This window comes from Durio zibethinus, chromosome 11 (genome assembly GCF_047325235.1).
Source record: "Durio zibethinus cultivar Kanyao isolate XHJ-2024 chromosome 11, ASM4732523v1, whole genome shotgun sequence".
Taxonomy (NCBI): Eukaryota; Viridiplantae; Streptophyta; class Magnoliopsida; order Malvales; family Malvaceae; genus Durio; species Durio zibethinus.
The window spans coordinates 4,801,328-4,817,587 of NC_143172.1; the positions used below are offsets into that span (position 1 = coordinate 4,801,328).

General features: G+C 30.0%; 1 protein-coding gene across 2 annotated transcripts; it reads right to left on the reverse strand.

The window, feature by feature from the left end:
• Positions 1 to 11,389: 11,389 nt before the first annotated feature.
• LOC111290501 (cation/H(+) antiporter 18-like) lies at positions 11,390 to 16,260 on the reverse strand. 2 transcript variants are annotated; one of them, XM_022881836.2, is made up of 4 exons: positions 15,875 to 16,260; positions 14,486 to 14,733; positions 12,915 to 13,916; positions 11,390 to 12,815 (listed from the first exon to the last, which is right to left on the reverse strand). In XM_022881836.2, exons 2-4 carry the CDS (start codon positions 14,684 to 14,686, stop codon positions 11,622 to 11,624), a joined length of 2,397 nt encoding a protein of 798 aa, XP_022737571.1. In that variant the 5' UTR covers positions 14,687 to 14,733; positions 15,875 to 16,260; the 3' UTR covers positions 11,390 to 11,621. The 2 variants fall into 2 exon arrangements, with proteins under 2 accessions (XP_022737571.1, XP_089623931.1); XM_089767805.1 differs by lacking the exon at positions 15,875 to 16,260 and adding an exon at positions 15,202 to 15,288.

The following is a 16,260-nucleotide window of genomic DNA, read 5'->3' on the forward strand; positions in this document are numbered from 1 at the left end:
TTTCAATTGGAGTATGATAGCATTTTTGTTTCTGTTTTAATTTGTTTTCTAGCAGATTAACCTTAAGTAATATCTTAGCATCAATGTTTTTTTTTTTTACCAATTTGAATTAGGATTTTTCTGTTGCAATAATCTAAAATTGACATCTGAAAAGTCAAAAAATTATAAGTGAAGCAAGGAAAAAACAATCATAAATATATGGTTTTACTTATAACATTTTATGACAATGATACATTTATAAAAGTTGCATTCTAAATAAAAAGGAATATTAATAAGTTAGAAATAATATTTAGCATAATAAGTGCAATATTAATGATGTGAAGAATAAAATCGAATAAACAAAGTGATATATTTAAAAGATTATAGTATGAATGTTATCATTGATCTACATATACATATAAGTTCAAAAAATAAATTGTGATTTCATGATAAACATAGTTTTCAACCTTTTGAATAATCTTCACTTTTAATGAGCTATAATATGTTAAGCAGCTTTCTGATCTAGAAAAAAGATGAGTCAGTGATTGTTTGCTTCATAAACCAACAATAATAGATATGAAAATAAGTATACTCACTATTTGCATAAGTGAGAAAAAGTGATTGAAGTAAGTATTATGATAATATACCAAAAATAACTATGGTATGATATGTCTAGCATTCCTCATAATCAATGAACTTAGAAGAAGTAATTAAAAAATTAAACACAATAAAGTAGGAAGATTTGGATGCAAGGGATGGCTGACATGATCTTTTAATAGGTCATGACTCTTTTTTGGCTCTTTACCCTTGTGGAAAAAAATGATGAACAATAAATGGTCATAAAGATATTAAGAGATTTAAATAAAGAGTAAAACTAAAAGAACATTAAAAATTAAGAATTGTTATTTTTTTTTTGTGTTATTTCTAATATCACACTTTTATTTTATAGGAAACATTATCTTGTCTTTAATTTTTCAATGCAAGGTCATCAAAAGTGATTTCTTTTTCAGCACTTAGTTTCATAGTTGGTGTAGTACATTCTTTTTGTTAGCTACAAAGTAGAATAAAAGTATGAAAAATGTGGGTTTTAAAATCAAGAAAATTGGATATAATTTGTAAGGGAATAAATATATAAATGAATTGACAAGACCATTTGTTTTCAACTTATATTCAGACCTGAAACTCAATTTTTTTGCAACTATTGATTGGTGGTAATTTCTCCTAAGCTAACACTTTTTTTTTCATTATGGTTAAAGTTGGTTTGATTATGCTGAAAGATGTAAAAAGAAAAAAAAAATGACAATGCATTAATTCAATACAAAAAATAAAACCATGATGTCATTAAAGTTGTAAAAAATGATTTAAATGTTTAAAGAACCTATTTTAAGCTTATTTATATCTAGATATCAAAAGTAGTGAAAATGAAAAAAATCTAATGCCTTATGATCTTGAAGGCATTTTAGAAGGGAACAAATCAATTGAAAAATTGAAGATTGCTTGTGTAGTTGTCAGTTCTTCTTCCATGGTTGCTTCACATTTAACATCTTGTGTTGCTTAAATAAGCAAAGTAGATGAAATGCTTCCACCAGTTGCCTGTTTTGTCAAATTGATCTTGAAAATTCTCTCTTGGTCAATAAGATTTTTTATCATCGTAGGAAAAGATCATTTTGTCAAGTATTTCTTTTACAGCAATCTATTTAATTGTTTTTTCAATGAGTTTTTCAGTTATTGAACTAAAGCAAACTAATTTTGTGGTGCCAATTTCATTTTCAATTATTATAGAAAGTTTGTAATTGAAGGAATATTTAATAATAAAAGGATAAGTTAGTTATATAAAATAAAAGAATAAAGTAAATATATTTCAATAAATCTAAATGTTTGAAATAAGATAGAAGAATATGTGATCATGAAAGATTTGGAACTAGTCCATGTTTTGCATTTGAACAAAAAAATCAACTATTGATTAATCTCAAACGTTTTGGACATTCATTACAAGAATCATAGAACCACCTATTAGAAATATAAATTTCTATTATTTTGACCCAACATGTGAAGAATAGGTCCTATAAATTATTATAGAAAAACAAAATATATAATGTAAAATAGCACAAAAAAGGTTTTAAAATTTAAAAATAAGATTTACCAAATGAATTGATTTGTGGATCTTGTTTAACCTTTGAATTCTGCAAGTTGATTTTTATCGATTGATTTATTGTTTGCCTATTTTCATTAATGTCATCAAAGGCAATAGATCGTGATTGACTATCATTTTTCAATAATTGTACATCCAATAGTGTAGATTCATACCTAAATATATGTAATAGAAAAGATTATAAGATAATGATTTATGCAAACAAAGTAATAAAAGATATAATAAGATTGTAAACCTTAATTCTATAATTCTAGTATCAACAATTGGTAAATCAGTACATATTTGGGTGGTAGAAAAGCTATTAAGAGTTGAATATCCTGATTTAATTACCAAAAAGATTAATTAGAAAAGATTGGATGTAGTTTGTTAAGAAAAATGTATAAAAATTTAGTTAACATATTAAGGAATGAAGAAGCTTACTCTAAAATTGTTTAACAGCTATACCAGCAAGGATGACAATAATATTTGATTGTGATTGGAGCAAATTCTCTTTTAAAATATTAGCATTTACAGCCCATAACATCATATTTAGAGTGACATCACTAGAAAAAAAAAACAAATTATAGTGATATTATTTTTAAAATGCGTTACATATAACAGGAAATGATGGCATGCATATTAACTTTTCATTTTACAATAAGATGCTTTGTCCATCAACTACGTCTTATTTGTCTTTTTCATAAGCTTTGATAACATGTCCAATACTTGTAAGGATTCCTATAACATCTGCAATTAAATAAAGGTATAAACAATATTAATAAACGAATGATATCTGAGGTAAGAAGTTAAACACAATGAAAGTTAATTTTGATGATTAAGTAAAAAAAAAAATAACAATAACTTGTTAAAAACAAATGGGTGTTAGCATATTTTAAAAGTGACTCAAAATGTTGAAATTCAAAACAGTGCAAAGGGTAATATCTAAAAAGATAAAAAAGCTCAACAAATTTTGTTGTACACACAAAGTAGATGACAAATTGAGCTAAAGCAGAGTTGAAGTTGATTTCTTTAGCTTAAAGAAAAAAAAAGATATTTCATAAAAAAAGTTTTCCCTCAATTTTGGTTTGAAATAATACGCATCACTTTTCTTTTATCAAAGCTTGTATGTTATCTCCTTAGACACATGATATATAAACCATCATTGTGATTACAACATGTGATTTTCAACGAATCATAAAAAAGCTTTTAATGCTTAAGCTATATTTCTACCTTTTTATCAGTAACCAATAGATCAAGGTTCACAAATTTTCTTTCAAAACCAAGAAATACTAAGTTCAACATTCTAACAACATGTATCTGATCTTTTGAGAATGTTCATGCTATTTAAGCTGAGCCAAAAGTTGATAATTACTCATTACCTACATGTATAAACAATTAATAGTAAAATTATATAAGCAAGGATAAAGTATAAAGAAAGAATATAAACAAAAAGTATATTTAAGTTACATATCTCAAAAAATTGAATTAATTCAAAATATTTGTTATGAAAGATACATATATATCATTAATAAAAAATAATAATTTGAAAAGAAAAAAGATTAATGATATTCAATTTACAAAGGTAAAAGGCAGTTTTTTCATGCTAAGTGAAAAAGGATATTAAATTATAAACAAATAATGAAAAAACACATAATAAACAACCTGGTGTTAGCTCATCAAAAATTTCTTGATACATAATATTTTTTAAGTAACAATAAGTTTTTCGATCTAAATTTTCTATTAGTATTTTCAAACCACCTTTATGAGTCACCTTAAAAATCGCAACATATAATTGTCTATGGATGAAAACAGGTTTAAGCAAATAAAGTCCAACAAATTTAAGAATTTGACTTCTCTTATTAATAGTCATACCAAATGATAATTGAATACGAAATTATTTTCTTTTAAAAGTAAACGGTCATTTACGATCTTTGATTGTTAAACAAATCTTAAGAATGAAAACTTTATTTCTAATATGACTATTACTAATAATTTTAGCTTCAATAACATTTACAGTGAATTGTGTGATAATAAATCTTGTGCCATTGCATAAACCTGATGTTTGATTGATATTTTTAAATAGCATTATGACACACCTTAATTTTAACTAAAGTTCATGGTTTAGTATTCTAGCAAAAGTCAATGAATTCAAGAATTCTAAAGGATATAAAATATTAACATCAACAATATCACCATTAGCATTCACAATTGATTCATAGCTATAATATATTTTAACATCACCAAAAATAAAAGAAAGAACATTAGCATTGATTGAATACGCAATTTTATTGAATGAAATTACTATAGCTTTCTCTCTAAGGTATAAAGATTTAATAAACCTATGTTTTAAATCAGTGTAAATAGATTTAATCAAAGATAGCATAGGTGATTGATCACATTTCAATAACAATTCTACTAGTATTTTGATCCATATGCGCTCAACGTCAACATCATTAAAAAAAGATTCAATTGTTCCATCACCACATTAAGCATCCACTGAGCAAATTCTTTCATTTCCATTCTTGATTGATCATCGAGGGATTTAGATCTTAATCTCATGTTGATCTTTAGAGTAAAAACTTTACAATGGGTCCATAAAGATGATTTGTTAATCGATGCATTGCTAATCTAAGCTTTTGTTCCAAATAATACAACATGTAACCCCTATCTAAAATCTTTATCAAACAATACAATTTTGCCTTCAAACAGCTATTTTACTGATAGATTACCACTTATACACATGATATCATGAAGTGTTCATTCAAATGCCTTAAATAATACGTATGGATCATAGGTGTTTCATTCTAAACAATAAGAGCTGTTGTTTCAATCAATCTTGTAAGTTTAATTCCACGATTAATCCAACAGGTTGAGATTTCATCAACATCCAATGAAATTTTGAATTGGAGTGAGAAATCCTACCACTAGGGAGGAGTAGTGATGCAATATCAAAGAAACAATAGCTAAAACAATATTTTCAGTTGTCTTTACTATTGTTATGATAGTTTTCTAAATGAATGTTTTTTTTGTACCACCATGACCATAAATAAAATACAATCGCCCTTCATTTTGGTAAATTGATTTTACCACAACATCATAACTGACTTTTTTATTAGCATTCAATTTGGTGAATAATTCTCATGTTCAATTAATAGATCATTCAGATTATAAGCCATCTATTCTCTTAACAACCTATTATTTATGAGGTCAGTTGTTGATGATATAGGCATAAACAATTTATACTGAGCTAAAAAAGATCCATTTTTGTGAAACAATTCTTTAAAAGATATCAAGACATGATTTTTTAATACATCTTATAAATTTAAAACCCATTTATTTTAAACAAACAATTCAATCTATATTCAATGTCTTCAGCCAAAAGTCTTTAATTATTTTCTAATGATGCATTTGCTTCGATGATTTCACAAAACATAACTAATGTCATAAATAATTACCTAAGCTCAAATCTATTGCCCAAAAGCATGCTTGTTGCAAAGTTTCTTACCATTTTTTATTATCTCTTAAATCGTGACTCTAACGTACATTTTGAAATTATTCATAAACAATCATATTCATAATTTGTAATTCTTCAAGCTTCTTGCCTTTAACAACATTTAAAAGTATCTTCACAAAATAAAATTCACTAGCTACTAGATGAACAAAATTGATTCGTCCTATAACTTTGCCTACTATCGTGATTTACAAATTTTGTCTCTATTGATCCAGATCCATATCCATTTAGTAGGAAAATCAGTGTAAGTTAACATTCAAGCATCTGGATATATTTTGTTCGCTTCCATCTATTTAGTGAATATGGTTTTATCCAACAAAAGTTACCGAATAACGTTGGTCAAATCAATAATTTCATAAAAAATAATATTATATTGATTTGGCAAATGTATAAGTAATTTGACAATAGCAAGTTCTCTATTATGCACATCAATTTCAAAAAAGCGCTAACATGCTTCATAAACTAAGATATGTCTACAATCTAAAAATGTTTTAATTTTATGAACTTCAATTGAGTCTTATTAAACATCAACAGTTTGACTATTAGGCACTTGTTCAATGATAGCTCTAGCTTTATCCAATCATTTGTTTATGTATTTAAACAAATATTTTATTGATTTGATCTTATTGCAAATTTCAACATTGATGTTGCTAGGGTCACAAAATCAAATGTACATTGTGAGACACAATAAAACTTGTATCCAAATCGACTCCATATTTTTTCATAACCATCCTATTATGTTAATGAGGCATTCTCCTATACGAAACAATTTCACCTTCTTGCATGACAATTTTTTTTATATGACTTTGGATAAAAATTAAAACACTTTTTCTCCTTCATACATAAAGCATCAAGATCAATAAGACCACAAAGATCATGCATCATGAAATTTGTAATAGACTTATAAGTTAGAGAGTCTAAATACTTATCTGAAATTTTGGTAGAGATGATTCTATCAACATCAGCAGCAGACTGGCATTTGACTTTTAGATGTAACCATAATAAAATATGAGTATGCAATAACCCTTTTTTTTTAATTTAATTGTATAAACCATTGCATAAGAAAAACAAATAATAGAAATAAAATCATATTGATTTCTACAAGAATAGATGACAAACAACAGAATCAACATGAATCACAAAGAATCAAATAAATAAGCATTAATGTGGATTAAAAAATATACCTACGAATACTTCACCAAAATGTTTGTTTTTTTATCATATCATCCATTAAACATTTAAACCTCACTTTAAATATTCTTACAAGAATATCAAGCCTGTTTTCAATTCGTTGGCCAAGAATTATAAATAATGCTTCAACAACTTTATGTCATCGTGGATTATATGTGACAGTAATAAAAAAATTTGTATGATCGTATTGTTTGCATATAACATTGGCATCTTGATAATTTTGAAACAAAAATCAAAGACCATATACAAAACTGGATGGATGAATAATTCTTTTACTCACAACTATTGCATCAGCATCACCTCTGCTGATTGCATCTTTAATCCCTTGATAAACTTCATATCTCAACTGTGATTGATTATCTCGAATTCACTAAAAGCTCATCCATTCAACACATAAATAAGCATTAACTATAAATTGTTGAAAAAATCTTCTTCCTTAACAAAGTGCATCTAGTTTCAATGCATAGTTGTATCAAATAGGCATAATATTCTATCATGATGATAGTTTTTCTTTCCTTATCACAGTTTTGCACACCTTTCAATTATGACATTTAATGTTTAATCCCTAATGAAAATTCATATTCATTAAAAGAGAATAAAATAGGGTATTACATTGCCATAAATTAAAGATGTAACTCATTGATCCATTTCAAACTATCACTAGCATGTTCAATAATGTTACATGCTTATCAATAGTAGATTTGTCATTTTCAACCAACAGTCCAATAATCTCTACATTCAAAGAATCAATATATCACATATCCTGTCCAATCTAGTCCTAATCAATTGTAATTTGATCGGTAGAAAATTGACTTCAACGAATTGATCTCTTACCATTCTAGAAGCTTTCACAATATGATTTGATTCATTCAACATATTTATTAAACCATTAACAATAATAGGGCTTATAGCATTCATTGTAGGTAAAAGTAGAATAAAATCAATCATCCTAGTAGAAATTTCATTAGTTCTATCATAAATGTATAATTATACAAAGTTTGGAAGATGATCTTGTGAAGGTAATGAAGATCCTATCTGATAGTGCATTTGATCAAAAACTCTGAATACATACAAACAAGGCCTTGTATTAATAACTACATCAATCTTACCACCAACTAATGTTAATTGAAATATCAAGTTATATATCCTAATATTATTTCTGAATTTAATAGCTTTTCAACTTTTCTTATAATCTAATAATGAATCAAGAAACAGAAGTGTGCAGCTAAAAGGTGATAATTTAAAATTTCTTTCTTTGTAACAAAGAGTGAAAACAGAATTGTTATTTTTACTAATATTAGAAACCCTTTCCTCAGACCACATTCGTGCACCGCAATAAGAACAAATGTGATTTAACCCATTAAGATTTAAGGGTTTAAAATATTTTCCTAAAAAAAAGCAAAATAAAAATGATTACAATATGCCAACAAAATAACAAAAAAAAAATTTAATAAGGCAAAAACCTAAAAGCAAAGAAAAAAGAAGTAAAATACAAAAGAAGAGAATAGAACTCACTATTAGCAGCACAATAACCACTCTGAAAATGAGGGCCATTTAAACTATGACCAAACAAACCAACATTCAATTGTAAAAACCTACTATCAAAGACTATCGGCCTGACAAGATTCATATTACAACAGTACATAACGAACATGTTTGATATAACTTGAAGATGATTTTTAGCATTAGCTATTGAATGAAAGTTGACATGCTCACTTAATCTTAGGTGCTTTGACACAGATGAATTTTTTAGCCTTTGATTAGCAATCAAATTAATCAAAGAAACATTATCACAAAGCTTATCCAATGAGGTTAAAGAACCAATTGATAGAATCACATTGGATGAAGAAGAATTCTTAAAATGATTAATCCTATGTAAGCTACGAATGTTTAACCCTTTAAATCTATTAGTCATAAAGATCTCATGTAAATCCATTAGCAAAATAACAAATAAAAGAAAAATGAAAGCATATAAAACCAAACCAACGCATATAATCCAAAATCCTAGCCAAAAAGCAATCAAATTAATAGTTCTGTGCAAAAAACAAACATTCAAAATATCAAAAAAAGACTATAAAAAAATCAATAACAAACCTAGACATAAAAATAATAATTTTCCAACTTTTGATTTGTAGTCAAATTAATCAAAGAAGCATGATCACAAAGCTTATCCAATGAAGTTGAAAAACCAATCGATAGAATCACATTGGATGAAAAATAATTCTTAAAGTGGTTAATCCTATGTAACCTAAGAATGTTTAACCTTTTAAATCTATTAGTCTTAAAAATCTCACATAAATCTATTAGCAAAATAACAAATAAAAGAAAAATGAAAACATAAAAAATAAACCAACGCAAATAATACGAAATCACAGCCAAAAAACAATCAAATTAATAGTTATGTGCAAAAAACAAACATTCAAAACATAAAAAAAAGGCTATCAAAAAACCAATAACAAACCTAGACATAAAAATGATAATTTTAGCAAACCAAATGGAACTTAAAGCAAGCAAAAAAAAAAAAAAAAGTCAGCAAAACAAGCCTAACACAACTAACAAATGCACCAACAATCAATAAGAGATTAAGTGCAACCCAATAAAAAAAAAATTTCTTACATAAAAAAGAGAGAGAGAACATGTTTAACATAATATAAAAAAAAAAAAAAGAAAGTCACCAATGAACCAAATCAACTAAAATAAAGAATCAAAACTGATGAAAACATGTCAAGAGACAAAGGTTTATATAACATATTTTATTTGTTAATAGACACTTATAATAATTAAACGAATATAAGAAACAACATCTATGCTAAAAAAAACTTAATAATAGTGAATAAAAAACACTTTAAAGTTGCACACAAAATCATGAAAACATGACGTAAAATAATCTTGCAAAAAGTAAACGTACAAAAAACTCTTGGAAGACAAACAAATATAAACTTGAGATTCATTCATTTCGATTGATAACAAAACAAACAAAAAATTTTAGTATTCTACGACAAATAGAAAAAGGCTATCTCATATTATCAATGAAAAGGCATCAAAGCATCCAAAACTATTTTATAACAGTCAAAACCAAGTATTAAATGTTTAAAAATAACAACGGAATATGAACGATGCAAAACTCACAAAATAAAATGACATAAAAAAAAAGAGGAAACAAATAATCGAAAAGAAAAACAAAATAATGACTCTCCAATCAATTAAGATAGAGAACAATAAGTAAGCATAGAACATTTAATTTTAACGAAAAACACAATTAACGGCGTCAAGAAAAGTAAGAACAAATAAGAGAAAAAAGTAAAAAAAAAAAATCAAATTGAAAGGAAGAAAAACCAATAAAGATTGTAAGCACAGAATTAATAACAACATATCGAAACGTGAATCGAAAGTAAGAAGAGAGAATAGGCAAAAGAAAACCAAAGAAAAAAGCATGAATGGATAACCAAAGCAAAGAAAAAAAACGAAAAAAACTAACCTAAATGTAGCAAAAAAAAGCACACTGATGATGTAGTCAATAGAGAGGTAATATGAAAGAAATACAGCACAAAAAAAGCAAAAATATGAAGCAAGCCAATAACTTCGATAAAATACAATAATATGACATATGAATTTTAAGAAAAAAGAAAAGCTCAAACAAAAAATGGTAAGCAAAATAAATTGCAAAGATAAACAAATGATTTTGAAAGCTGAATCATTAAAAAATGCTGAATAATTAGTTAAACTCAGTGCAAAAATTAAGAAGGATTGAAGATAAAAAGGAACAAAATGCAAAAGAAAGATAAAAACCATGCAATAGCAAATAAGACAATTCTCTATTTTAGATGAGTGAAAAAAGAAAAAACAACCAAAGCAATTTCTTAAGAAAATGAAAACTTTGATTTAATTTTGTTAACAAGCAAAAAAAAGGAAACAAAAAACGAATAAAAAAGGTAATATCATTCTTTCCCCCATTTATTTATTGCTTTTGGATTGAATATTGATCCTAAAAAAACAAAGCAATGGTGATTGGACAAAAAAATCCAATAATAAATCAATCTCTAATCAACTCCTGTCATCAACCTGCAAACAAATCAATTCCTCACCAATTATTATCATGAAAAATATCATAAAGTGAAAATTTAAAAAAGGATAATATTTTTCCTGCATACTCAAACTGCCTAAAAAAGTCTTTATCCTAAAAAAGAAAAAAGAAACGAGAAAAAAATTTAATGAGATGGAGAACAAAATGAAAAGGGCAAAATAAGAGCCGATGATGTCTACATCCTTATAAGACCCCATTTTCTACAAAATTAATTGTATGGATATTTTATTAATCTATTATTAAATTTTATATTCTTTTATATAAATAAAATTTTTTGAATCCAACCATTAAATTTAATAAAATTTTCGTCAGTCGTACATGTTGGAATTTCAAATTACCTAAAAATATCTTCATATTTCAACTTTATTGCCGAATATAAATTATCCATTGATTGAATGATGCAAATCTTCAATGAAACATTCAGATTGAGGGGAAAAAGGTCTTTGATGATTGATGAGCCTTTTGATATGTGCTTCAACTATTTCTTGTAACCTTATAAGAAGCAAGAAAAACAATGTTAAAATGCAATTTGGCAAAACGTTGCACCATAACCTTTTTTCCTCTCTTCGGAAGGAGAAACAAAACTCCATCCATTTAGCTAAGGAGAAGAAAAATTTTATATTTTTTTTCCTTGTCATAAAATTGAAGATATTACTAGGAATGCATCTATATTATGTTGTCTTTACTCTGTACTCTTAAGGATGATGCTCAGTTAGAGTAGACATTTAGCTGGATTCTTCATCTTTGTCAGGTGATTCTTCCTCCATGTCTGCACCCAAATTCAGTGGCACATTGCCATGGTACTGTTGAATAACTAAGACTGATGCTGTCGTTGAGAAATCTGGAGAAATCAGCAAACTACCAACAGGCCCTAGTTCTGGGCATTCAGTTCTCCTTAAAGCTAAGGCCAATTCACTATCAGGCATTCGCCCCACAAGAAAAAGATTGCAGCGGCCTGCCCCACGAATTGCAGCAATTGTTTCTGTGACATTTCGGACAGCTTTTTCTTCATATCTAACAGAATCATCCTTTGACATCTTCTTAAACTCAGAAAGAAATTCTTCATCCAATGACATTGTTTTGAGGCCTGAATTCTCTTGCATATCAATTGTAGTGATTTCTCCGATAGTTTCAGGTTCCACTACAAAGCGCATGATGTTTACACGGATACCAGGGTGCTCAGCCATTCGAGCCCCATAAGCAAGGGCTTCACGATCATCACAGCCCCCAAAGAAAAGAACTGTTATCAAATAGGAAACATTGCTTGCAGATACATGGGTGCTTCCACCAAGCCCACGATCAACTAGAATTCCAACAGAACAGGGTGCATGTTCAAGAACCCTCTGATTCACCCGGCAGAAGTCTTTCCGAGTAGTCTCCAAAGAACCATCCACTCTCTGGTGCTTATGGAATGGAAGAATTATGATTGCAGCCTTCTTGCTCCCAGCAGTGGTACAAATGTCCTCATGCATGTCAGCCATTGAAGAGATAGAAGTCATTGGCCGAACAGTTACTCGACTCAGTTGTTGGAAAGCCTCAAATGCCACAACAACATGGTCACGCTGACCCTTATTCCAGAAGGGAAGCCCATTTTTCCTTGCTTTGTGTACCATTAATATTGCTGATGACCTCTCAGACAGCTCCATAAGGTGCAGAGCATACACAGAAAGTCCTTCACGCTTCTCAACTCCTCGTGAAGCCTCGAGGAGATTTATCATAGATGGAATATTTCTTGCACTGTGGAAACAGGCCAATATTCTAAGTTGAGTATCTGGATTTTTTCTTTCAATGGTCCTATACTTGTAGTCCATTTTTCTCCTCCTTGCAGGCTTATATACTGCCATGACAATTGGTGTAGTAATGAAGGTAGTGAAGATAGCCATTAGAACCATAATAGCAAATGTTTGATCATTCAGAACCTGAGAGTCCAAACAGCCAAAATGCAATAGTTATTTCATAAAAACCATAATGAAACAAGGCAATAACCCTAGTCACTACAGGAAGAAAACTCAATTTACCTTTCTATCCTTCCCAATGTTGAGAACAATCAATTCCACCAGTCCTTTAGTATTCATAAGGAACCCCAAAGCAAAAGCTTCAAGAAGAGGCACTTTGAAAGAAAGGGACACCATAACAGTCCCAACAATCTTCCCAAAACATGCAGTAAAAATCACCAAAGCCAGAAGACCCCAGGATTGGAGCCCTTGAATTGTTGCAACGTTTGTCTTCAGTCCACTTGACACAAAGTATAATGGTAAGAACAAACCAGATACAAGATCCTCAACTTTTTCCACAAGAGCATGGGCAAATGGCCCTTCCTTTGGGAAAAGAACTCCAACCACAAAAGCACCGAACATGGCATGAATTCCAATGGTATCAGTTACAAACCCAGCAGTCAGTACAGTAGTTAATGTAGCACATATGTATATCTCTTTTACTGGCTCGCCATCGTGACATCGATGGGCCATCCATTTGAAAATTGGGGGTACAATGAGAACTGAACAAATGACAAAAGCACTCCCAGACAAGAAGACCCACAGTGCTACAACAGGGGATCTGTTAGATCCAGATAGGGCAACAGCAAGAGCAAGTAGAATCCATGCAGCCACATCATTAACAGCCGCAGCTGACATAGCAATTCTTCCAACATCTGTCGTTAAAAGCTTCAACTCTGCCAGAATGCGAGCTAAGACAGGAAAAGCAGTAATAGAAAGAGCAACACCCATGAACACAAAAAAAGCAGAAGCATTTACACCTTTTGATATAGTTGCTCGGAGTAAAAATGAAGAACCAGCTCCTAATGCAAAAGGAAACCCTATTCCAGCAACAGCAATTGCAACAGCTGTTTTTCCAGTTCGCCGGAGGGCTTTAGGATCTATCTCTAGGCCAGAAAGGAATAAAAAGAAAATGAGACCAATATTTGCTAGGGTATCCAATACAGGGAGGCTCTTGGGAGGAAATATAGCTTGCAAATAGCTCTTGCTTCTACCCAGAACAGATGGCCCAAGTAAAATTCCTCCCTGGTACATAAGCAGCAAAAAATAAATGGTTTTATTATCAAATTAATTATAAGTTCCAATTAATGAAGACATTCACTCGAAAACCAAAAAAAAAAAAAAAAATTCAGACTAACTGGTTCCTAATGCATGACACGTATATGGCAGCTTTAAACTCTGTTTAAGTCGATAGTGTAAGTTTGTTGGTTGTTCTACTATCTTACACTTGACAAGCAGATCATAAGTAAAAAGTGAATATGGAGGGCCAGGGAGAATAATTAAAGCATCAGAACCTCATGTCAAACAAGACAGGCTTTCAAAATGCTAGACAACCTACAACAAAGTATGGACTTTCAAAGTATGGACTTTCAATAGAATATTGTGTTACTTCCAGAAGCTATTCTAATTTTGTGCTCAAAATGCCTAAGAATTGGAAATGTTTTCAAATTTCAGATGTAAAAACTATTGAAGAGGAGAACTATAAACTTTTCTCCATTGTTTGATAGCAGGTATGCCAATAACTATACTTAATAACACTAAGATGGGAAATTACTACATGATTAGCAGAAGTTTGAACATAGAAAGGAACTCACAATGATCTCTGCAATCACACGTGGCTGCCTTAATGGCCTTAAAAGAAACGCAAGGCCCCTTGTGACTGCAACCACCAGACATATCTGCAGAATGGCAAGAGGAAGTGCATAATCAAGGGGGTTATCACCCTGGAAGAGGCCATTTGATGTAGCCTTCATTGGCAATGGACATTTCTGTCCAACTGTAACATTAGAAGCCATTCTACCGAGACAAGACTAACAGAAAACAGCACTTTACACTTCAGTTCCTGCAATGACATATAGCTCGTAAAACATCAGAATCCTAGAAAAGAAGGTGATTTTTAGCGACAACCTACACCAGCTTCACACCAATGACTCTTTTCTAGCTCCACGGAGGCCATCACTCTCCAAATAAGACATGGTAAGATGGCAATAAAATAAAACTCTCCTCTCTCTTTCTCTCTCTCCTCTCCTTAAAAAATGGTCAACTTTCCTTGTTCTGTTATATCCATTAAAAGTTGCACGAAGTGTGGTAGGACTCAAATCTCTTTCTTTTTTTAAGGTCACTTCTGAGCTTAGCTGCTATATTAATAACAAGAATTTTCTCCTAAAGTAGCTTTTAGAAACCACACCAAAATTGTAATAATTCCAAAAGGTCTAATGGGGATTTTTATTCATGCATGCGGCCACAAAACCAGCATCTTTCTCCAATCTCAGTTTTCAATATTATTATAAGATCAGCTAAAAGAAAGCACCTCAACATCCCGATATCAAACAGTTTGGGTCCTTGGGGATCATCATATCCCGGGCGCACCCAGATGCCAACTGAAACTAAAACTCCTCTGAAGATGCCAATAACAAACACAACTGTCTTGATAACCAGTTTACCACAAAAACTTAATTTAAATGCACATTAACATTTATCATCAACTCCAACGATACAGTTGTTACTTTACTCGGTTGAACAAGAAATTCAATTGTTTTTTTTATATAAACCCAATAGAGATTTCTATAGAAATATAAGTTGAACCCATAACCCTTCAAATCCTCTAGATTCCAAATTCTTTGTCACAAAACAACGCCAAGCTTTAAAATACATTTAAATTATTTGGAGAATTGTTCCATTGCCTCAACAAACTGTAATGAAAAATATATGAAACTGCTGATTTAAAGCGATATATCAGGCTCACTCAAAGTGCATGTGAAACTTCAGAACTAACTAAAAACTAAAAGGAAAAAAAAAAAAACAAAAAAAAGACAATCCATTTATCCAGAATTCAATTGCCATTTTCCATAAAAGTCAACAGGAACCAGAAACAGAGAAACAGATCAGAGTGTTTTGTTTTCTAAAAGAATAGTTGAGGAAATCAACAAAAAAAAGAAAAGAAAAGAAACACAGTTTGTATCGTAATGAATAATGGGTAATACCTGTTTATTACGGAAGAAATAAAACGCCTCACACTTTGGCTTCTGCTCCTTGAATCCGAGGTTTCCAGAGAAAGGTCCGCTGGAGTTTGGCTTCTAAAATGGTAAGGAAACCAGATGACAACAAACGTGTTTGAGATTTAAATAAACCTTTCATTAAAAAAAAGAAACCCTCAAACTTGTTTCTTTGGGATCACATTCACATTCACATGCGGATGTGTTTGTGTTTGGTAGAACAAAGTTGTTGACTTTTGGTTAAGAATGGAAACTGGACTCGCACTTTTCTATTTTCCTTGCGGTATTTGAGTTTTTGGCATAGTCGTACAAGTGATGATTACGGATGGCATTGGGTCAGGGCTGGATGAGTGTTTTTGCCTTGAATTTGATCC

Excerpts from the sequence above, each read along its gene's own strand:
- LOC111290501 (XM_022881836.2), bottom strand. The coding sequence starts at position 14,686 with ATGGCTTCTAATGTTACAGTTGGACAGAAATGTCCATTGCCAATGAAG. Across the intron at positions 13,917-14,485 it reads GTGTGATTGCAGAGATCATT|GGAGGAATTTTACTTGGGCC; the intron begins GTGAGTTCCTTT and ends CTTATGTACCAG. Across the intron at positions 12,816-12,914 it reads ACATTGGGAAGGATAGAAAG|GTTCTGAATGATCAAACATT; the intron begins GTAAATTGAGTT and ends TTGGACTCTCAG.